Here is a 24,889-nt window from a genome sequence, read left to right on the forward strand (position 1 = left end):
TCAGGGGGTACCGGTACCGAGTCAATATGCAGGGATACAGGTTAGCCAAGGTCATTTGTACATGTAGGTAGGGGTAAAGTGACAAAGGACTGGTTCAGAGTTGTAGTAGTTAGTTGGCTTGAATCCTGTTTTGCTGATGTGGTCCTGCGTGGCTCAGTTGGTAGCATGATGCTTTCAACACCACGATCATGGCTTACACTCCCACTGCCGGCCACAGACTCACTACTGTCACCTTGGATAAAAGCATCTGCTACATGGCATATATCTTACCGTCGTATTTGGCGAGGACTGCTTGTACATCAGCGTAGGCCTGTAGCTCCAGTAGCGCCTCCAGGAGGTTTTCATGTATATTCAACATTCCCAACAGTGGGAATTCTTTCATTAACTGGGAGAAGTAAGGAACAGTGAGTGAACGAAGGAATAAAAAAAATGGCAGGACTAACCAGTATTAAAGGAGCATAGACAAGGACTAAAGACAGGACTACACAAATCAGGGCTACATTCAGTAGTCAAACATTCATGAACGTTGCAGATGGAAATTATTCTAATAGAGCCGTCATGATTCCTTGTCATTCTACATGTCAGAGGCATGTTTGTTCTACATAGCATATTTCTATCCAAAGGCTCCAAAACGTTGCGTCCTGCTGAGTGCGCCCCAGGGCCTCCAGTTCCACAATACTTCTGGTTGTTCTTCTATTCTCTAAACAGCGACTGGTTCAGACCTGGGACAACATGTGTGTGAACACTCCCTCTAGCCAATCAATGACATCAGTTACTAGGGAGCAAAGAAAAGCAGCCATAATGCAGAATTCAAGGCCCTGATTTGAACACCCCTGATTAAGGAAATGGCAACACTCACATCTCTCATCATTTTCACTGCCTCCTTGATGCGTCCCAGCTTGCGTGCACACATGGCCAGTCTGCGTTTGATGTACACCAGCAAGTTGATGTCTTTGCCAGCTATGGAAGAGAGGAAAATTAATACATGTAATTATAACAATCGCATCCCTGACTAATGCTTTTAAACTAAGGGTCAGAGGCCTGAGGCTTGTGACGGGTCCTGTACTCTCTGTTCTCGCTTACCACTCCGCAGGGCTTGTTTAAACAGCCTCTCAGCCTCTGTGATGGTGGTGGCTTCCTCCTCTGCCAGTAGCACATAGGCAGCAGCACACCTAAAAACCACAGGGAAGACATTTGCTATGCAATCTAGTTCATAAGAATATACATACTTGTTTTACTGAATGAGAAACTTAAGTTGGGATTTTCCTGAATGAGCATGCAGTCTTTTAAACAGAAACTGTTAACGGTGGAACTCACTCGTGGTTCATCTCTATGGCCTGGTAAGCTGCTCTTATCCGGGCTTGGGGATTCCTCTCCCTCCAGGCCTTCTGCATCACTGTAACAGGCCACAACCAGACAACAAATACTGTACTGAATGCAATACAGAGACACGGATCCAAAAAAATATCAACACAGGAGTAGGAATGAGGCCGATGAGGACCAAAGCAGTCTTTCAAAAATAATTAAAGTGTTCTATTCCTTCGCAGACATTTACACTTTGGCTAAAACTTTTCAATGATATTCCAATTAAAAAGTTTGGATTCTAACCAGTATCTTCAGCCTTGATTTGCTGAGTGTCACCAGTGAAGAAAGTCTGGTGGTCTTGAGCAGACAGGTTCATATCGTAGTACGTCAAAGGCTCCTTTCCAGTCACCCAGGTGTACCTTTAGATGGGTACAGTACAACACAAAGACAGTGTTAGGCTGAAGTACAACACAAAGACAGTGTTAGGCTGAAGTACAACACAAAGACAGTGTTAGGCTGAAGTACAACATGAAGACAGTGACATTCTGTGGGGTCTCATCCTACCTGCTGTATTCTGCTCCTCTGAATAGATTTAATGGATTCCTCCAAACTTTACACTCTGCAAAAGACAGTGTCATTGTATCATTACTTAGTTACATTGATGGCCTTGCAAACCCGAATCACATATTCAACCCACGGCCATTTTAGTTTTCTGTTGCAAAATGGGGAAACATTTTAGTTGGTGGAATGTTTACCTGAGACACTGGGTCTGGGCTCAGCCTCTCCGTTGACTGAGGAGAACAGGCCAGTGGTTGAGCTGCTCTCCACCCCACCTAGGAGGGGTCGCAGATGGCTAACAGACACCTGCTCGATGAATGAGGTTCCATACTTACGGAAGTACCACCACTCAAATATCTGGGGGCAGGGGATTGGGACAGTCATACAGAGAGCAATGTACTGGTATACAAATCTTCTAAACAATTTATTTGATTATCATATCATTATTGTGCACTAACTGTACAATGAATACATGCTACCTTTGGTGTTGGTATTTGAAATCCACATTTCCAAATGTAGTGTCTACAATCAAACTACAAATAACTCTGTGATCATTACAACTCACCAAGATTAGGCCAGAGATGAGAGAGGATGTTCCAGTGAGTGCCACATAGAATTTAGGGGTCAGTGTATTCAAGAACACAGATGCTGAAACAACAATGAACGCTATGTTAGATCAAACGCATAGCACAAAAATGAATGACACTTGCCTAACAGAGATTCAGACTGTCAACTCTGAAGGTAGCTAGTAGTTTGCTGATCATACAGAGCCCACCACACTAACAGATGCTGACTGAGTCGGTGTGTACTGTAGCTAGCTACAGTAGTGATGTTGAAGTACCATGACCATATAGCTAGATGAAGATATAGCTAATGTTATGTAACAAGCTAATAGACACACTGACAAATAAACTTCTGCGACCGGCAGGTAGACTAGTTTTTTGAGCGTTGGACTAGTAACCGAAAGGTTGCAAGATCGAATCCCCGAGCTGCCAAGGTAAAAATATGTCGTTTTGCCCCTGAACAAGGCAGTTAACCCACTGTTCCTAGGCCGTCATTGGAAATGAGAATTTGTTCTTAACCGACTTGCTTAGTTAAATAAATAAATAAATAAAAAATGCAATTCTAGCTAACATTATGCATTGTTTGAATGATGTTAGCTAACGTTAGCTAGTTGGCTAGTTATGCACAAGCGTAACATTAACAGCTAGCTAAATTAGCTAACGTAGATAGCTAGTAGCCACATCAGCTATTTAATATGTCTCGCTACCATTCAATAAATAAACCAACCTGGGATATGTTTTTGTGAAATGTGTTGTCATACAGTTAGCCAGCCTCCTGTCAAACGTTCAGTTCCTCCACTGTCTCTCGATTTCTATTTGTTAGCTCACTAACGTTAGAAGGCTGGCTAGCTAGCTACATTACGTTCGCTAGCTAGCCCACTCTTAGAAAGCTAGCGTTAGCTAACTCACCTGAGGTAAGAGTGTCCTGCAGTTTCAAGGGGCTTCGCAGAACATAGATCATAGTTAAAACCATAGCAAACCAAACGGCACATATGTATGTCCATGACCAGGACAACCATGATTTTAATTTATCTGTAAATCCAAGAGATTGAGGATTACTGCTGGTCTCGTCCTCCATGTTTTTAACGGATGGCTGTGCTGTAAACAGAGGAATCATGTGCCAGTGGCACTGTCAAGATCCGCTTCCTCACTGTCGGCTGCAGTCAGTCGTGGATCAGAAGAGGTTTGTCTCATGAGCCAAGATGGCCGATTTCGAAGAACAGCTCACTGAGGAAGAGAAGGTATAGTCTTGAGAAGCTTTGCTCATTGTTTTACGACGTTTAGTAAATTCGGTTGTTTGTGTCCTTACTCAAATATTTGGCCGCAAAAGAATGTCTGCTAAGCTTCATCTAGCTCGCTAAGCTAACACTACACTCTAGTTACAGTTAGCGAACAAACTGACACGGGAATACATTGTATCACCTAGTTAGATACAGTAGCTAGATACAACTCCATACACCATGCTAAAACATACCATACACAAAAAGCAGTTTGCTTACTGCTTAGCTAGCTAACTAAAATGTTTGTAAATGTTAGCCATGTTCCTTAGCCAAATATTAGCTAGTACCTAGCATTGTCAAGTCTGACTTTAGCTGGGCTTTGCCACATTTGGGTTTTTGCACGGTGGCTAGCTAACATTACAATGGCAATTGTCCCCCTGAGTCAGGTAGTTACTATCTAGCAATACATGATCATACAATTGTTCATGGGTTATTTGCAAATGGCTTTAGTCTAAAAACATATTATTAACTAACGTTAGTTAACTAGAAAAGGCCACTACTTCCTGTATTGATTGCAACAGCCTCCACACCCTGCTAGAAACAACTCTGAATATATTAGGCATACTTTATAGTCCCATTTTCTGTCTTGGGATGGCCCCTGGCCTATTGATTGTAACGCATTACAACACAATCGTTCGATTGACCAATTATTTGGTGTAGGAATCATTGAAGTCATGATTTCATGAAAAAGTTCACAAATCCATACAACCCTATTCACAATACTTCTGAAGGTCATACACGATAAAAGTGATGGTGAGCATTTTCAACCAATTGAGATTGAATCACCAAAAACTGAACAACCTTAATATGAGAGCTTGGGTTTGACCATAGTTGCTGTTAGCAGCATGCAGATAGATACATGTTTGAGGCTGCCTACTGGTGTCTAGCATTCCTGCCGCTTCAGTGGCAGGCCCACAGCAGGGATGCGGTCAGATACATGTACAGACCAGTAGAATGGGCATAGGTATTTTGTAAATACAATACTTAGCATGGGAAGGAACAGTGTTTGAGAGCGTCTAACTGTATGGCAACAGCACACACACACACCCACCAGAAGTTCCAGAACCTGTTGGTAGTGTTACAATGTCCTATTGAAGTGTTGCAAAAAATACTTTACTTTTACTGTTGAATTAAGCTGTCTAACCCACACAACCTTTGGGTCTATTTCTGGACATGAAAACATACATTAGGGCCTAAAATAATGACGTTCTGCGTACTGATTTCAGTGCAACTCTAGACATTCAGGTTCAGGGAAGCCCTAATGAAGATTGCCTAGCCCCCCTCCCCGTTTCACTGTTTTTGGTTCTGATCTGACACCACATGCTTACACATGCATTACAGCTGCTAAGAAAAGCTCTTGCCGTCTAAGGAGTGGCGTGGGCAGCGCAGAGGTAGGCTAGTCAGGAAGCCAAGTTAGTCACTGCTCTCTGCTTCACCCTAGTGGCCAGTGTAATAATGACTTGGCTGCATAATTACACTCTCTGGGTCTCATATCAGTGGTAGAAATATTCATATACTGCATATGCAATATCTTTTCAAGTTTTATTAGTCGTGTGTACAGGATACACATGGTATGCACCATCCAATGAAATGCATACTTGCAGGTCTCTTCTCGAAAATGCAACATCAATAAGAAATAAGAAAATATAAGAATATGAACATAAAGCAAATGGCTCGGTAGAATAGAGTAAACATTTTATCATATAGTACCAAAAATGTTCCGTTGGCACTCAGGTGTAAAAGCTGTCTAGCCAAAAAGTGGATAGTAGCCTATTTACCTCGTATTTTCTTTCCCTCAGGTGCGCATTGCGGCTAATTTTGTCGTCCATGCTCCACCTGGAGAATTCAATGAAGTGTTCAATGGTGAGTGTACTTAGAAATCTTATTATTTGTACTGCTTGTTTATTTCCCAATACACTTGATTTGTTATATAGTCTGTTAAGGCGTTGGCAATCTCTTGATAAGGCAATCTCTTGGTTTCAGATGTGCGGCTACTGCTCAACAATGACAATCTTCTCAGGGAGGGTGCAGCACAGTGAGTAGTATTTTGTTGATTTATTTACTGTATTGTTGTGCAAATTTGTGTGTTAACTTGCTGTATTTTGGTTTTTTTCTCCATTGGAAAACAGTGCATTTGCCCAGTACAACATGGATCAGTTCACCCTTGCCAAACTTGAAGGGTATGATGATCAGGTAAGATGCTCAGTCATTTGAGCTGTGTCTCCTTCCCAGCTGTTTTGAGTCTTGTTGGTTTCATACTGTGATATATACACTGAGTGTAAAAAACATTAAGGACACCTTCCTAATATTGCGTTGCACCATCCCCTTTTGCCCTTAGAACAGCCTCAATTCGCCGGGGCATGGACTCTACAAGGTGTCAAGCATTCCAAAGGGATGCTGGACCATGTTGACTTCAGTGCTTCCCACAGTTTTGTCAAGTTGTCTGGATGTCCTTTGGGTGGTGGACTATTCTTTATACACACGGGAAACTGTTGCGGGTGAAAAACCCAGCAGCATTGCAGTTCTTGACGCAAACCGGTGCCCCTGGCACCTACTACCATACCCTGTTCAACGGCACATAAATCTTTTGTCTTGCCCATTCCCCAACTGAATGGTACACATACACAACACATGTCTATTATCTCAAGGCTTAAAAATCATCCTTTAACCTGTCTGCTCCCCTTCATCTACAACGATTGAAGTGGATTTAACAAGTGACATCAGTAAGGGGTCATAGCTTTCACCTGGATTCAACTGGTCAGTCTTTTTCATGGAAAGAGCAGGGGTCCTTAATGTTTTTTTACAGTCAGTGTAGATTGAACGCATCATTAAAATATTTTTTTTTCTGGATCAAAAGGTGGCTTAGGTGGCGGGCGTGGCAGGGGGCATGGCAATGGTTGCCGAAAGCAACATTTTTGAGTTTTAATGCCCCCCATCTTGGTGATAAAGCATTTTTAAGCCTGGAATTCTCTGAATTTCTCCATGGAGCCAAGATAAATCTTTGCAGTTTAAAGCACATTTCCAGAGATTCTACATATTCTGCAATGGAACTGAGAGATTTTTGCAATTTAAAGTTATTTTCCTGTGCATTTTGCCATGGCTAATGCTGTGTTCCTTTGCTCAGACATAATAGCAAAATCAATACTGTTAGTCATTGTTTTTGGATTTCAATTCCACTGACTGTCTAGCTTTTATCTTGGTAGTTTTAGTTCTCAAATATTATATTATAATAAAAAATATAGGTCCATTATCTTTTATATCTGGTTTTAGTCATTTAAATTCACACTGAAAGTGTTTTTCATCTTGAAAAAAAAACTTTTTTCTAATTAATATATATATATATATATATATATATATATATATATATATATATATATATATATATATATATATATATATATATAATTTAAAAAACATTTTTACAGTTTGGACTTAGGTGTCCCGCAAAAATGCTTAGGTGGCCCGCCCAAGCGTTATTATGGCAGAAAAATCCCTGTAAGATCAGTGCAGCAACTGAGGAACTCTATCTGTGATCCATTTCCCCTCCAGGTGCTGATCACAGAGCATGGAGACCTGGGCAATGGCCGTTTCTTTGACCCCCGCAACAAGCGGTCATTCAAATTCGACCACCTGAGGAAGGAGGCCAGTGACCCCCAGCCCCACGAGGGAGAGGCAGCTCTCAGACCCTGGAGAGACGCGTGTGACAGCGCCCTGAGGGCCTATGTCAAGGAGCACTACCCCAGCGGCGTCTGCACTGTACGTCCCGTCTTTCACCTGCATGATACAATAACGTTATCTTTAAGATGAGCATGTTAAACAATGACAGGACCTTGTTTTATTTATCACAGGTTTATGGGAAAACTATTGATGGCCAGCAAACCATAATTGCTTGCATTGAAGGTCATCAATTTCAACCAAAGAACTTCTGGTAAGTGTAGTCTCATGGTTACCAATCATTTCTTTATTTAACCTTTAATTTATCAGTGAATGAGTATACTAAAATGTTCATTTTGAAGCATTATACTGTATGTTCATTGTTTGTATTAAACATGTAATTCTGTCTATAATAGTGCCTTAGACATAACGCAAATGCACTATAAATTTGGGAAAGGACTAATATTTGATTTCTATTCTCAGGAATGGTCGTTGTAGGTCTGAATGGAAGTTCAGCATCTCCCAATCTACAGCTCAAGTCGTTGGAGTCCTCAAAATACAGGTAGGCTAGTAGTGTCCATCGCCAAGGGTTGTCCACCATTTTGTCCGGCTGTCTAAAAGCCTGTTCAAAGACAACTGGTTGGGCACAGGTAGCCTGCAGAATGTTAGCTTGCGAGATCAGGATGGTTCATACGAGGCTAGGGCACAGGCCCATGCAAGTTAAATTGATGAACTGAAAATGGATATTGTTTTGTCATATGGTATATTGTCTCCCTCACCAGCCATCTTGTGGTTGCAGGTGCATTACTATGAGGATGGAAATGTGCAGCTGGTCAGCCACAAGGAAGTACAGGAATCTCTCACTGTAAATGTGAGTTCACCTTTCAGTAGGATATTTTGGACCTGAACATAAGCATTGAAAGGGAGAAGGGTGTAAAACCTTTTCCTGGTTTTACAGAAATCCTGGTTGTAGAATTCCGGATGTCCTGCTTATTCCATCCTGATTCCGGGAATCCTCCAAAATGTATTGAATGTTGCAACCCTAGTGCTGTTCATTAGTGCATGAGAAGTAGGAAGAAGTAAAATAACAAGTGAAATGTCCTTTATGATAAAGAGAGATGGTCTTCAATCTGTCAAGTTTACAGGCAATTCAATAGTCAAAGGCATTCATTGTCTTGTTTTGGCAGAGTGAGACTCAGACTGCAAAGGAGTTTGTGAAAATCATTGAGGATGCAGAAAATGAATACCAGGTATGCAACATGTTTCCTCATAGTAATATTATCATAATTGGAATAAATCAGTTGAATGTATTTTTTTCCCTCAATGAGGGGGGCAAGAGTCTAAACATTTGTTTTCCTTTTCCAGACGGCCATCAGTGAGAACTACCAGACCATGTCTGACACCACATTCAAAGCCTTGCGCCGGCAGCTTCCTGTCACCCGCACCAAGATTGACTGGAACAAGATCCTCAGCTACAAGATTGGCAAGGAGATGCAGAATGCTTAGAGGACAGTGTGTCGGCCATTGTTACTGTGTTACTGCAAAGACCGAGAGGGTAGGGGAAATCAGGAAAAGAGGCATCAAAGGGGAATAAAAATGATACTCTATTCTGTCTTTGTTAAATTATGCCACGGTTTGATTTGGTGTATGGAGTTGGTATGCTTTCTTCAGGCGCGTTAGCAGGGATGGCTTCATTTTAAGAGGACATTTTGGGTTGTTTAGCTCTGGCTCATTTGCAAATTTTTCATTTGAACAAAATGCCTTTAGTGACACTGAAAGTTTGGATTACATGGGTCAACCTCGCTCTCCCACACCGATGCTTCAAAAATCAGAGTCATATCCTCATACCCCTCATTTGGTTGACTTTGTGTCTGGGGGCCACAGGTAGTAATCAGTTTCAGCCCATTTCGTAACCCACTATGGCCGGGATTCAAACAAATGCAGATAAACGACCCGGTGCATTGTGGTTAATCTTTAAAGGCGATTTCTGACTGAGCTGCCATCCGCTGCGTGATGTCTGGGAAATTGCCTTTAAAATCCTATCGCTGTGCGCAGGTCGTTGGATTGAATCATGACCTATATTTTATCTGTAACCCAAGGTCTCCTCCAAGTGAGGTGTATACTCCTTAATGACTAAATTTAGCACACACCCCTAAAAAAAAGTCCCAAGTATCAGCTCTGTCCCCTGCAAGCTTTCCCGTTGGAAAGAGATGTACTTGTACAATGGTTTAATCGGGCCTAAACAAGCAGAGCACCATCAGTATCCATCAGTATCCACTATCAGTGATTAGGCCAACTTAATATATAATATACCTATATTCCTCCTTACCTCCCACATGCCTTCCTTCAGCTTTTTGCTATATTTTTTATACAAAATGTAAGAACATGTATAATTCAAAGGAATAAAGAAGTTGCACCAAATACTATGCTGTAACTATTGTCATCATTAACCGTTAACCATAAATAACGTTTTACTTACCAGTATGTAGAAATATGCTCATTAAAGTATCATCTGATTTGGTGCCAAATGTGTATTTGTGTGTAAATGCTGGCTTGCACAGCAAAAAGTAAAAGGGACATTTGAATAAAGAAACAGATTATTGTATATCACTTTAATGGAGTGCACCTTAAAATGCGCCTCTTGACGTTTTGCGTCGGTATATTTCATCTGCATTGTCTGTACATTTTGTGTCGAATGTATAAAACCGTGTTGATGGACAAAAACACAATTATTCTCTGCTTTCAGTCCCTTTCTCTGAACGCTTCAATATGACCTTACCTTCATTTTACCGGCAGGATAAATCTTATCTTCACATGCTGTTGTGCTGCTTTAGTGAAAACATTTACGGCCCATTTTAGATTGTACAATTTTTTATTTTAGGTTTTCAAAATGAAATATTACTAAATAACACAATTCACAGGACAAGAGGTGACAGACAACACAATCAGTTATCTTAGAATACTAAGCACAGAACCTAGAACTTCATGTTTTAGATCAGACATAAGTGATTTGCATTATGTGTCACACCCTGATCAGTTTCACCAGTCCTCGTTACTGTCTCCACCCCCGCCAGGTGTCACTTGTTTTCCCCAGTGTATTTACACCTGTGTTTCTTGTCTCTCTGTGTACCAGTGTATTTATCCTTGTCTCTCTGTGCCAGTTCGTCTTGTATGTTTCCAAGTCAACCAGCGGTTCTCCTGCTTTTTGCATTCTCCTTTTTCTAGTCCTCCCGGTTTTGACCCTTGCCTGTTTCTGGACTTTGTACCTGCCTGCCTGACCATTCTGTCTGCCTTGACCACGAGCCTGTCTGCCACTTTACCTCCTGGACTCTGATCTGGTTTTGACCTTTTTGCCTGTCCACAACAATTCTCTTGCCTACCTCTTTGTATTAATAAACATTGTAAGACCATCCATCTGCCTCCTGTGTCTGCATTTGGGTCTCGCCTTGATATTATGAGCATTTTCTACACACAGTTCCACTGCTGTAGTTGATGGGATTATCATTAAATTAATGTGAAAATAAAGACTGATGAGCATATTTATTATAATAAACGTTTGTCATTCAGCAGACACTCTTATCCACAGCGATTTACAATTACTGCTATCATCTTAAGATTGCTAGGTGGGACAACCACACATCTTAGTCATATTAAGTACATTTTCCTCATACTAGTAGGGGGAAAGAGTCAAGTGCAAGTATTAGATCACGGAAGGCACTTTTTTGGGGGGGGGGGGGGGCTGTGGGATTATTTAAAATGAAGAGGTGGGGTTTCAGATGTTTTTGGAAGATGGTCAGGGACTCTGCTGTCCTAGCTTCAGGGGGTGCCAGGACAGAGGAGAGCTTTGACTGGGCTGAGCAGGAACTGTACGAAGTGTTGAATCTTGCGTCGGTTTATATATCAACTCATACATCCTGTGCCATGGAATCAGTGTATTTATTTTCTTCTCGGCTATTTTGCAATCTGTATAGCACAGCGGTTCATATCCTGGTCCACAAATGGAACTGGTATACTGTCCTATTTCTGCCATTATTTATTTATTTATTTATTTACCGTTATTTTACCAGGTAAGTTGACTGAGAACAGGTTCTCATTTGCAGCAACGACCTGGGGAATAGTTACAGGGGAGAGGAGGGGAATGAATGAGCCAATTGTAAACTGGGGATTATTAGGTGACCATGATGGTTTGAGGGCCAGATTGGGAATTTAGCCAGGACACCGGGGTTAACACCCCTACTCTTACGACATTATTTTTCCTCTGCCAGTTTTGATTCTTTGTATTGGGCAGAAAGACCAAGTCCCTACCTTCTCCCACTGCCTCCTCCATTTTTGAGGTATTGCTGTAATCAACTGGTTGTAATTGAGTCTGTGTTACGTTCCCCAGCAAGAAAACCAAAAATGTCCCTCACTATAATGGTGCCGGAGGGGATGGCTGCCATTCTTTTTCTCATTGTTTGTAACTTTTGTACATAATGTTGCTGCTACCGTCTCTTATGACCAAAAAGAGCTTCTGGACATAGAAATCTTCTTTAATGAGTCGTATGAGAGGGATTTACTCCAGACACCCAACAAGGTTCTCATCCACGTCATTCACAGGAGAAAGAGATGGAGATATCGAGGACAAAGGTCGGGGTGCCTTGTAAGGATCCAGCGGCGAGTGAGTAATCTGCCTTTACCATCGGTCCTATTAGCCAACGTATAATCATTGGATAATAAAATAGGATGAACTACAAACACGTATATCCTACCTACGGGACATTAATATCTTATGTTTCACGAGTCGTGGCTGAACGACGACATGAATAACATACAGCTGGAGTGTTATACACTGTATCAGCAGGATAGAACAGCAGCCTCTGGTAAGACAAGGGGTGACGGTCTATGTATAATTGTAAACAACAGCTAGTGCACAGTATCTAAGGAAGTCTCAAGGTTTTGTTCACCTGAGGTAGATTATGTCCTGAAGGTGTCCAGGTCTGAGGACAAGGTCCAACCCATCACAGTGTACACAGGCTACGTTCACAGAGTGAAGCTAGAGAGAATAAATCTGGGCTTCTCAAAGATGAGAAAGAAAGACCCTCATAATCCAATGCATGATCTGTGTCTATCTGTAGGATACTTCCCAACCCCATTCTCTCTGCCTCTCAGGCTGGTGCAAAGCTTCATCAGTAACATGAGGTTTGACTTAGAGTTTACCATCAACCGTTTCCCCCTAAAGCTGCAGCACAAGACGGTGGACCTGGCAGAGAAGCACCAGCTGGACGAGGTGCTCCTCCTATTGGGCTCTGGGATCTGGACTGCCCCCATACCCAAACTCAGGTCTTGATCTCCCCTTCCAGCCAATAGCAAAGCACTCAAGCTGGCTTTCTGAATTAGTTCCCTCAGCTCTGTTGTTGTGTGTAGATGGTTTTGTCATTACACAAGAATAGAGACATCCTTATTCCACTTGTAATAGCAAAAACTCTATTAGTATGGAATCACAAGACCAATTACTATTATGTAACTGCAGTAATGAGTGTTGCTACAGACAGAATCTTTGGTGGGATTCCCATTATACAATGCCATTTTGTAAAATGGAGTGTCACAAATATATTATTTCAAAATGTAGATTGTGAATTGCTCCTCTCATATTTCTCATGTTGCTCCCTCTGGCCTCTTGGTTTCATGTCAGTGGCTAGACTTTCTCATTAATGAGTCTAGATGGTATCCCACTCTTCTCACAAGATAGGCCGACATTTTCCCAAGGAGGTTTTATTCAAATAAAGGAACCAACTGGCAACTTTGCCTCTGTCATGTTGGCATGGCCCATTTCTTGATATTACATGACATACAGTTCAATGTGTACTTGTCATGCAAAAGCATATTTTCCTATACCGCTTCAGACAGTTGATGACAGCAGAAAAGCCTGGCATCAGAACGGAGTGACCAGTCTCTCTTTGTGCCTTCAGCATCTTCTTTTTAAACATACAGTATACAAAATACAGTATACAAAATACAGTATACCAAATACAGTATAGAAAATACAGTATAACACAGTTCATGAATCTTCTTACATCTATGATGTGTGTTAATATTTGTCTTCGTTCGCTGTTATGGGGCAGAGGGCGATACCATATGTATTTTATTACATGTACATAGCACAGCACAGCATCACATAAAAACAATAGAAACAATATTTTCCCCCCTCAAACCTGCCTTAAATGTTATGTCTGTGTTACAGCTAAACAGAGTGCTTCATGCCACATCCTGGCATTTGCTCCATCTAACAGTGCATCAGACCTGCTGTGTGAGAGGTTACTGGGTCACATGACACCCACTGTGTATTCCGTCTCTACACCAGCAGCAGAGACCTCAGCAATGAGCCCCAAAACCCTCCTGGTGAGACTCTTGTGTTTTAGAAAAATACAGGGTCACACATATTACATGACATTGTAGGCCACCTGCATGGTGAAGCAAGGGTTAAATAAATGCAATAGAATTAAAGTCCACAGAGAAGAATGCAAGTCTCAACAGATTTTCAAACTCACTGACATTTCACTGTGTAATGTCTCCCGATGTCTCTCCCTCTAAGAAACACCGTAACTGAGACTCGAGGCAGGATAGCTTTGTGTTTCCAACGAAGGAGGTTCTGGTGGGCTACAAGGACACCATCAACACACTGGTGACAACAGGACGGTACGGCTCACTTTTACAGTAGAAAGGCCTAAGGGATTTAAACTGCTCTAAGAACGGATTTGCATTAGGTCATTACAGTAGTTGTTACATTGTTCTTCAAATTCGGAGTGTTTAATAGTCACATGTACAGGTTTGCAGGTTTGATTGCAGGGTACAGTGAAAATCTTTTACTCCAACATGCAGAACTGAGTGAAATAAAATAATGAAAATGGTAATAAAATAGAAATAGTACTATAGACACTGAGTGGACAAATCATTAGGAACACCTTTACAATATTGAGTTGTATCCCCACTTTGACCTCAGAACAGCCACAATTTTTCAGGGCATGGACTCAAAATCAAATAAAATTGTATTGGTCACATACACGTGTTTATCAGATGTTATTGCGGGTGTAGCGAAATGCTTGTGTTTCTGGCTCCAACAGTGCAGTAATATCTAACAAGTAATATCTAACAATTTCACAACAATACACACAATACACACTAATCTAAAGTAAAGGAATGGAATTAAGAATATATAAATACTTGGACGAGCAATGTCAGAGCGGCATAGACTAAGACACAGTAGAATAGAATAGAATACAGTATATACATGTGAGATGAGTAATGCAAAATATATAAACATTATTTTAAAGTGACACTTTACAAGGTGTCGAAGGCATTCCACAGGAATGCTGGCCCATGTCGACTACAATGCTTCCCACAGTTGTTGGCTGGATGTCCTTTGGGTGGTGGACCATTCTTGATACAAACGGGGAAACTGTTAAGAGTGAAAAAATAAGAAGCGTTGCAGTTCTTGACACAAACCGGTGCGCCTGGCATCTACTTCCATACCCTGTTCAAAGGCATTTCAATCTTTTGTCTTGCCCACTCACTCTCTGAATGGCACACATACACAATCCATGTCACAATTGTCTGGAGGCTTAAAAATTATTCTTTAAACTGTCTCCTCCCCCTTCATCTACACTGATTGAAGTAGATTTAACAAGTGACGTCAATAAGGGATCATAGCTTTCACCTGGATTCACCTGGTCAGTCTGATGAAAAGAGCAGGTGTATGTAATGTTTTGAACACTCAGTGTACATCATAAGTGTAGCAGTGATGAATACATACATGTCCATCGTGGTGGAGGCAGAGGAAAGACTGTTTAGGAGGTGTGGGGGAATGACCATTACACAAAATATATCCTTTGTCCTGAAGAAGTCTCTCTGGTTGACCCCACTGTGCTGGTGTTCCTCCCCTAGGCTTGTGTCTGGGGGCGTCCCAGTCGTTCACTTCACCCACGTGTTCATAGATGATTCGGATAAAGCAGTGGAGCCAGGGACTATCATTGGGATTTCAGATAAGAGAGAGAATACCAAGCATTTCGCTACACCCGCAATAACATCTTCTAAATATGTGTATGCGACCACTAAAATTTGATACCAGTGAGGGTAATGCTCAATGTGTGATGCCCTACAGTAATCTGTGCATGAAAAGCCAGGCTTGTGGCACAACATTTTGAAACAGAGAACAGACATTTACCTTATTGGACAAGTTGCTGTTGCACTTTATTTATATTTGTTTTACATTTTAGCAAATGTTCTTATCCAGAGTAGTGAGTACATTTATTTTTATACTGGTCCCCCGTGGGAATCAAACCCACAACCCTAGAGTTGCAAGCACCACGCTCTAGCAACTGAGCCACATGGGACCTCCTCCGTTTAACTCTATTTCAAAATGCTTCATCCAGTTTTGGCCCTAGTCAACATAACCATGTAGTTTGTCTACTATCCAGTAGCCAATGGCTGCCTCTTGTTTCCACAGGCCTGCTACATCCACAGGCTTGCTCAGTCCAGACGAGGGCTGGTGTTGGCTGGAGACCCTCAGCAGCTAGGACCCATCTTACGATCACCCCTGGCCCTGCGGTATGAAATGGATAGGGACTAATATGTAATCAATTAATCATACCCAATCATTATTGTCAATACACAATCCCCATTGCCATCATGTCTCATAGCTAGGAATCACAGGAGGTTGGTGGCGCCTTCATTGGGGAGGACGGGCTTGTGGTAATGGCTGGAGTGGAATGGTATCAAATGCATCAACCACATGGTATCCAGGTGTTTGATGACATTCCATTTCGTTCCGGACGTTATTATGAGTCGTTCTCCCCTCAGCAGCCTCATGTGCCAGAAATATTAGCAAATGACATCAAATGCACCCTTTTTGAAATGCTGCTTTTGACATGTTGTGGTTTGAAACCAGATGAGGCTGCTGAGGGGAGAACAGGTCTTTAAACTCTTTTTAATGGGGATTTTTTTAGTAAGCTAATTAGATTTATATGGGGGCGTGAACATCGACCTTAGTTTTTTGGGGGTGTTTTCTCAAATGTAGTGCGTACTAGACATGATTCTAATCTGAGTGAGTTAGTGTTGTCACACCTCCGGAAAGGGACTCTTCTCCACAGGCAGCTCACTAGTTACTCTGTCTGTCTGTCTGTCTGTCTGTCTGTCTGTCTGTCTGTCTGTCTGTCTGTCTGCAGAGCTATTCCTGAATCCTCATTAACATTAGCAGCAGTATATTTAACAAGACATCTTCCTCTGTCTAAAACATGCAGCTAAAGGTCTGTTTCAACACTTTTTTCTCCTGAGTTTTTTTCATTAATATTTCAAAATAAAATATGAGTGCCCATGTTGCAGGAATCATGGGTTAAGTTGTGATTGTGTGGGGGTGGAAAAGTCTCCAGTATTGGATGCATTCCGGTGGTGCTTCTGTACAGGGATTCCCAGGGATATTCTATGGAGTGATGGGGAAGAATGAGAGAGAGGCCAACAGTCCGTCCTTCTTCAATGTGTTGGAGGTGGAGGTCCTGGTGGACTACCTCACCAAGCTGATGGAGACCAAGAGCAGACTCTCCCTTAAAGACATCAACATCATCGGTCTGTACAGGAGAGTTAAAGCACCCATCACTAAATATCTTATGTGAAGGAACAAGAGTTTAACCTACGTTCATCTGCTGTTTTGAACAGGTTGAGAAAATCCAGAATGTTCTAAAGTCTGTCAAAGAGTTGAGTCAATGAAAGGACATCAAGGAGCTCAAGGTGAGTCTCGTGCTCAAGGTGAGTCCCGTCTTAAAATCTGTGTGTGTACGGGGCCCTTGTTCAGACGAGGCCTTGAGTGTTGACGATTGTTGTTGTTGTTTCTTCACCATGTTGTTGTTGTTGTTCCAGGTGGGTTCAGTGGAGGAGTTGTAGGGACGGGATAGGAAGATCATCATGGTGTCCACCACGGCGCTTGGTGGCACCTTAATGACTGGAGTGGAATAGGTGGAATGGAAGTGACTGGAGTGGAATAGGTGGAATGGTATCAAATACAACAAATACATGATTTCCATGTGTTTGATGACATTCCATTTGCTCCGTTCCGGACGTTATTACGAGCCGTTCTCCCCTCAGCAGCCCCCACTGGTGTCTACTTCAAGATAGACCAAGACTTTAACCTCAGCTTCCTCACTAACAAGGTCTTTCACTGCACTTCCAGAGCCTTTTACTCACCTTTTCCCTGAATGACGTCTGTCGGCATGTATAAATCATAGTCTAGTAGTTATAGCCAAGAGAAAATGTTAGCTGTTCACCATGTCCCGCAGCTTTAAATCTGCACCCTCTGTTCAGAAGTCAGCTGACCCCACCATTTCCTCTCTCCTCTTTTGTTGTTGTACTTTTTCTCCCCAATTTTGTGATCTCCACAGAGGTTCAAAGTGACCATGACCAGAGCAAGGCCCTGCTGATAGTGGTGAGAAACACTGTTATCCTCAACAACCTCAACAAGAACCTAACCTGGGAGCGGTAACACCTCTGATCTCCTAAGGGCCAAGAGTAGTTAACCTGGGTACACTGTTCACTATCTTCCACACACTGTACACCTACTGGTTAGTGATCTGAGACTGTTCACTATCCTCCACACACACAACTGTTTGGTGCTCTTTTCTTCTTCTCTGTTCTTACATAGCAAATCAGAAAACAGAACACAGGAAAACTACTTGTCCTCGTAGTTATAACACTGAACTGTGATGGGCTTTTTAGCTAATTCAACAGTCTCTGTGTGTTCAGGTTAATCAGATATTGTGTGGAGGAGGGGTACACTGGCTTCTCTTAAAATCCTGGTGGAGTCCGGTTCAGGTCCGAAAGAGGAGAGGGACCTCCAGAGTGGAGGACACCAGCAACGCTGTACAGGTACTACTAGGATCAGACTGGAGGTACTTCTCAAACTGACATTCAAAATACAGATTTTGCTGACTTTCTGAACTTTATACCAAATTTATACCAAGCAATTAAATAAATAGGCAAGAACTGCACTTTAGAACATTTTGGGATGGGTTGAAAGTTTTGCCTTGATGGGTGACTAAAATCCTTGCTCAGTAGAAGGTGGATGAAATCTTCAGCCTGACCAGTTCACCGTTTGGTAATCGAAAATGTCCCACTGACAAGTGACCAATAAAAACTAAAATATAATTCAAAGGGCAGTATCTCCTCAGAGCATATGATGGAAGAGAGTTTTATCAACTATTTTATATTCACATTTGATATTTTCTGTTTTTGTCGATGTCTTTTTAAACCTCCACTGTATTTTTAGTATGCGGACAATTAAATCACTACATTTTAGATGCAGTAGTATGATGACTACTGGATCAGTGTCACCTGGTCTAACGTCATTACATCATGTTTCAGTCATTTATCCACAATAGATGCTATCCATCTCTCAGGAATCTATAACCATGCGTGTTCACGTCGCACTACTGCGTCCCTAACTGAAGCAGTGGCTGCTAAACTGGAAAACAAGCAATACATGTGTCAAATAGTCTGTGTCAAATGGAAAACTGAACAAGGAAGGCTGTGTATAATTGTCTCAAAAATAATTTATTAACATTGTTCGTGTTCACTTTAAATCAAACATTCCCTACAACACTTTCCTTTTACAAAGCATTATTACAATGTTCTTTCATATAAACCTGGATTATCAATTGAAATACTTCCAGAAAGAGGAGAGTAACAGACACTGAGCAGATAGAAGCTGTTCCCATAGTCGAGCCAGTGTCCTGTAGAGACCATGGAGATACTGACATGATAAAGCCATTCTTAGTTTAGTAGCAGTGTGATCTTTAGCTTACACAAAACAGCAGTATACATGCTTCTCTTGGTGATATGTGGTTTGCCTTCTGCTTTGTGGGTGCGGGTTGGTTTTAACCTGTCTAGCACCGGGGTGCCGCTAGCGGCACACCCCCCCCACCCCCACTGAAAAGGCAGAGCCGCGAAATTAAAAAAAAATATTTTTTAAAAATATTTAACTTTCACACATTAAAGTCCAATACAGCTAATGAAAGACACAGATCTTGTGAATCCAGCCAACATGTCCGATTTTTAAAATGTTTTACAGGGAAGACACAATATGTAAAGATGTAAATCTATTAGCTAAACACATTAGCATAATCCACCATTTTTTCTTTGTCCACCAACACCAGTAGCTATCACCAATTCGGCTAAACTAAGATATTGATAGCCACCAACCAAGAAAAAACCTCCTCAGATGACAGTCTGATAACATATTTATGGTATATGATAGGTTTTGTTAGAAAAATGTGCATATTTCAGGTAGATGTCATAGTTTACAATTGCACCCACCGTCACAAATGGACTAGAATAATTACAATGAGCAACGTGTTTACCTAACTACTAATCATCAAACATTTCGTAAAAATACACAGCATACACTAATCGAAAGACACCGATCCTGTGAATACAGACAATATTTCAGATTTTCTAAGTGTCTTACAGCGAAAACACAATAAATCGTTATATTAGCATAGCACATGTGCAAACATTACCCCAGCATTGATTCTAGCCAAAGAGAGCGATAACGTAAACATCGCCAAAATATATTAATTTTTTCACTAACCTTCTCAGAATTCTTCAGATGACACTCCTGTAACATCACATTACAACATACATATACAGTTTGTTCGAAAATGTGCATATTTAGCCACCAAAATCATGGTTAGACAATGAGAAAAGTAGCCCAGCTGGTCAGAAAATGTTCGTGCGCCATATTAGACAGTGATCTAGTCGTATACATTAATACTCATAAACGTGACAAAAAAATATAGGGTGGACAGCGATTGATAGACAATTTAATTCTTAATACAATCGCGGAATTACATTTTTTAAATTATCCTTACTTTTCAATACAGTTTGCGCCAAGCGAAGCTAAGTAAAAAAAAATGGCGTCCTAAGCCACTCACATTTTTCGACAGAAACACGATTTATCATAATAAATTGTTCCTACTTTGAGCTGTTCTTCCATCAGAATCTTGGTCAAAGAATCCTTTCTTGGGTCTAATCGTCTTTTGGTCGAAAGCTGTCCTCTTGCCATGCAGAAATGCACATTGCGTTCGGCATGAACTGGAACGGTGCCCAGAGATTCACAGTGGCTCAGAAATAAATGTCCCAAAATCGCACTAAACGGATGTAAATTGCTATAAAACGCTTTAAATTAACTACCTTATGATGTTTTTAACTCCTATAATGAGTAAAAATATGACCGGAGAAATATAACTGGCTACACTAATGCTTGGAAAAACAGTAGGTCGGTATCCTCCGCGCGCATGACGCACCAAGAAAAGAGTTCCTACCTACAGGGTTTTTTCATTTATAGTGGCTGTGATTGGGCAATCGATACCATTCAAAGCGTCATCACGTAAAGGCATCCAGGGGAAGACGTAAGCAGTGTCCGTATACTCATAGGAATAACAGTGGCCTTAAAACTGACTCCAGAACAGGGGCCAAAATGTGTGAAATCTGACTCCATGTCAGGGAAATTGCTGTAGAATGAGTTCTGTTCCACTTAGAGACAAAATGTCAACGCCTATAGAAACTATAGACTGTTTTCTATCCAATAATAATAATAATATGCATATTGTACGATCAAGAATTTTGTCGGAAGCCGTTTCAAAAATTACACGATTTCCATAAATAGTGACAACAGCACCCCCTATCCTTAACAGGTTTTAACATTATGCTGTGCTGTTAGTATTATGCTGGACTTCTACAGTCTCACAAATGCCTTCATCTAGCTAAGTGTTTCCCAAATCCAGTCCTCAAGTACCCCCAACAGCATACATTTATTGCTGTAACCCCGGACAAGCACACCTGATTCAACTTGTCAACTAATCATCAAGCCCTCAATGAGTTGAATCATGTGAGTTTGTCTGGGATTACAACAAAACATTTGTTCTGTTGGGGGTACTGGAGGACTGGAGTTGGGAAGCACTGAGATAGATGTCCCAGAATTCCTTGGAATTTAGGTTGGCGTAAAGGTCTGATATCTTAAACGTTTCTATCCTCGGTGTCCTTATCATGGTGTGGCAACACTGTTAACACATACACCCAAAGGTAACATACAAAAAGGTAATATGGTAACAAAATCACACATATTATTAATATGTTCTATGTTGTGTGGACAAACATACTCGTGAAGGAGCAAACTCATATTTCCTCTGAGCTTCACGATACTGGGAGAGCGCTAGTAACACAGCCTGGATTCTGTCTGCTTGAACATGAAGTCATTTTCCTACCACAGTAGAATCTCTGTTAACATGGATGCGTAGCCAGCAAAGAGCTCTGTCCAGCCCTGTTACACGATAGCCAATTAGATCAAAACGACTCAAAATGCCAATCAAACCGTCCGATATGCTTCCGTTGGCATTGTGGAATACTGGTTATCGCTAGCATCACACAACAGGTCGCACGCAACACTTAAAACACGTCATGTGACATTTCTAATATGAGACATTTGGAAAGTTGAGCCCCACTTGGTTGGACTGACCGTGACGAACAGGTTGAACGACAGACAGATGCATGTCAGGAGAAATAGGGATGCTGTGAAGAATCAGTACAGAGGAAAGCTTATCGGGCTACTGTTAGACGAAGGGTCAACATCATAAGATACAAAAGAGTCAACTTCAACGGTCATGTCCATGCAAGTGAAACGCCTAATCCAGACCAAGCAGTACAGAAAAGACAGACCATGCACATTGGAGTTGTTGTTATGTTGGAGCCAGGGAGGACACGAATAAAAGGTTCCATAGAAAGAGGTGGTTTAGGAGCTAAAGACAAACATATGAGGATACAGTATATTCCAGCCCCAGAATGTCTCTGGCATGTTAAAGCTCCAGTGCTGTTACATTATGTAAATCAAGTCAAATGACAAACACTTCCAAAAACCACAGCCCAGGTTGACCAGTGACCTCAACGCCCCCCGATGTATGTTATTGTTCTCAGTAGTGAAATATAAAATGACAGAAGACAAGCAATCGTGTCTGAATGTCACAACATTTCCAACTCCCATACACATGTTACAGTTAACACAGCAAGGTGCAGAGCATGTCATTCTGACTGAATTCTGTCGGAGAATTTCTTGGTAGCCAACAAATGTCTCACATCTTCAAAAAATATATATATTTAGGCTACCAATTTATATTCAGACAGAACAGAGCCAGAACAAACAGAATTTATAAACCAGTTCCTGAAAATCATGCAAAGGCACACTTCCTTGATTGAAATACAATATACTTCTCTGCTCTGCTCTTGGGGAGGGGAAAGCCAAAGGCACACAGGCTGCCAGGAAAGAGAAGGCACTGAAAACACAATCATGTGGCTCTTCACTTGGACTGCATTCTAAAGCAGCATTCTGACTGGAAATCCACAGGCCAGTCAAACCTGACAGGGTCACTTCGGACGGGATCCACCAGTCAGTCCCCAATACCATGTCCCATATACACCAGCCTTGTGATAATACGTTTACATTTTCATTCTAAAAAGAGGATGGCATCAACTCATACAAATCTATTCTGTAGCTATGTTCCTCTAATCATGCGACACCTGTTTCAACTTGTCCCCCTGTGTGGTGGGTCTGTTCATTTCATTTTATTGTTTATTTAACCTTTATTTAACTAGGCAAGTCAGTTAAGATCAAATTCTTATTTACAATGACGGCCTACCAAAAGAAAAAAGGCCTCATGCGGGGACGGGGGCTGGGATTAAAAATATATATAAATACATATAGGACAAAACACACATCACGACAAGAGAGACAACACAACACTACATAAAGAGAGACCTAAGACAACAACAGCAAGGCAGCAACACATGAAAACACAGCATGGTAGGAACACAACATGGTAGCAATACAACATGGTAGCAACACAACATGGTAGCAGCACTAAACATGGTACAATCATTACTGGGCACAGACAACAGCACAGAAGGTAGAGACAACAATACATCACGCAAAAGCAGCCACAACTGTCAGTAAGAGTGTCCATGATTGAGTCTTTGAATGAAGAGATTGAGATAAAACTGTCCAGTTTGAGTGTTTGTTGCAGCTCGTTACAGTCGCTAGCTGCAGCGAACTGAAAAGAGGAGTGACCCGGGGATGTGTGTGCTTTCAGGACCTTTAACAGAATGTGACTGGCAGTATGGGTGTTGTATGTAGAGGTTGAGGGCTGCAGTAGATATCTCAGATAGGGGGGAGTGAGGCCTAAGAGGGTTTTAAAAATAAGCATCAACCAGTGGGTCTTGTGATGGGTATACAGAGATGACCAGTTTACAGAGGAGTATAGACTGCAGTGATATGTCCTATAAGGAGCATTGGTGGCAAATCTGATGGCCCGAATGGTAAAGAACATCTAGCTGCTCGAGAGCACTCTTACCTTCCGATCTGTAAATGATGGTCATCTGAATCAGGGTTAGTCTGTACTGTACAGTCAAGTCGGCTTCGGTTTGTGGGGCTATTCTTTAAAAAGCCTGTCAAGCTTCTCTCTGCAGGGGTTCAGAACGACTGTGAGAACCAGCTGTTTATTTGAGGGGCGGATTAACTTCTCCTCTGCACCCACATCTGTAGGGCTTTGTTACAGTGCCTTGAGGTGCTCCGACTAACAGTCATTTACTGTGTGAGGTGTACTGATTTCAGACTATGTTATGCTATACCAATTGGCCGACTGATGCTTTACGCTAAGTAAAATTAAGTCTGAAGTTGTTTCTTGCAGTGGTGGAAAAAGTACCCAATTGTTATACTTGAGTAAAAGTAAAAATACTTTCATAGAAAATGACTCAAGTAAAAGTCATAGAGTAAAATACTACTTGAGTAAAAGTCTAAAAGTATTTGGTTTTATTTATACTTAAGTATCAAAAGTAAATAATCACTGAACCTGTACACAGCCCATCTGTAAATAGCCCACCCACTATCTCATCCCCATATTGTTATTTATTTTTGCTCTTTTGCAGCCCAGTATTTCTACTTGCACATCATCGTCTGCACATCTATCCCTCCAGTGTTAATGCTAAATTGTAATTATTTCGCCATTATGGCCTATTTATTGCCTTACCTCCCTAATCTTACTACATTGGCACACACTGTATATAGACTTTTCTATTGTGTTATTGACTGTATGTTTGTTGTTTTTGTCGCACTGCTTTGCTTTATCTTGGCCAGGTCGCAGTTGTAAATGAGAACTTGTTCTCAACTGGCCTACCCGGTTTAATAAAGGTGAAATAAAAAATAAAAAAATAAAAATAAATGTAATTGCAAAAATTGTTCTTAACTATCAAAAGTGAAAGTATGAATCATTTTAAATTCCTTATATTAAGCAAAACAGACGGCACCATTACATTTTTTATTTACGGATAGCCAGGGACATAATTTACAAACTAAGCATGTGTTTAGTGAGTCCGCAAGATCAGAGGCAGTAGGGATGACCAGGGATGTTCTCTTGATAAGTGTGTGAATTAGACAATTTTCTGTCCTACTAAGCATTCAAA

General features: G+C 41.3%; 2 protein-coding genes across 2 annotated transcripts in view; one reads left to right on the forward strand and one right to left on the reverse strand.

Moving 5' to 3' along the window:
* LOC129851405 (suppressor of tumorigenicity 7 protein-like) overlaps nucleotides 1–3,543 on the reverse strand; it is a 33,985-nt gene extending 30,442 nt beyond the window's left edge. The window contains exons 1-9 of the mRNA XM_055917916.1: nucleotides 3,336–3,543; nucleotides 2,429–2,511; nucleotides 2,061–2,220; nucleotides 1,870–1,924; nucleotides 1,609–1,724; nucleotides 1,318–1,396; nucleotides 1,084–1,172; nucleotides 860–960; nucleotides 271–385 (exon numbers count right to left, since the gene is read on the reverse strand). Coding sequence (XP_055773891.1) covers nucleotides 271–385; nucleotides 860–960; nucleotides 1,084–1,172; nucleotides 1,318–1,396; nucleotides 1,609–1,724; nucleotides 1,870–1,924; nucleotides 2,061–2,220; nucleotides 2,429–2,511; nucleotides 3,336–3,543 — 1,006 coding nt within the window. The remainder of the gene's footprint in view (nucleotides 1–270; nucleotides 386–859; nucleotides 961–1,083; nucleotides 1,173–1,317; nucleotides 1,397–1,608; nucleotides 1,725–1,869; nucleotides 1,925–2,060; nucleotides 2,221–2,428; nucleotides 2,512–3,335) is intronic.
* A 15-nt stretch (nucleotides 3,544–3,558) lies between these two features.
* On the forward strand, nucleotides 3,559–10,772 carry LOC129851406 (F-actin-capping protein subunit alpha-1). Its single transcript, XM_055917917.1, has 10 exons — nucleotides 3,559–3,667; nucleotides 5,506–5,569; nucleotides 5,690–5,741; nucleotides 5,836–5,899; nucleotides 7,256–7,462; nucleotides 7,555–7,634; nucleotides 7,844–7,922; nucleotides 8,160–8,231; nucleotides 8,548–8,610; nucleotides 8,726–10,772. The coding sequence occupies exons 1-10, from the start codon at nucleotides 3,629–3,631 to the stop codon at nucleotides 8,864–8,866; spliced, it is 861 nt and encodes a 286-aa protein (XP_055773892.1). The 5' UTR covers nucleotides 3,559–3,628; the 3' UTR covers nucleotides 8,867–10,772.
* The last annotated feature ends 14,117 nt before the right edge of the window (nucleotides 10,773–24,889 follow it).

Source organism: Salvelinus fontinalis, chromosome 3 (genome assembly GCF_029448725.1).
Source record: "Salvelinus fontinalis isolate EN_2023a chromosome 3, ASM2944872v1, whole genome shotgun sequence".
NCBI lineage: Eukaryota > Metazoa > Chordata > Actinopteri > Salmoniformes > Salmonidae > Salvelinus > Salvelinus fontinalis.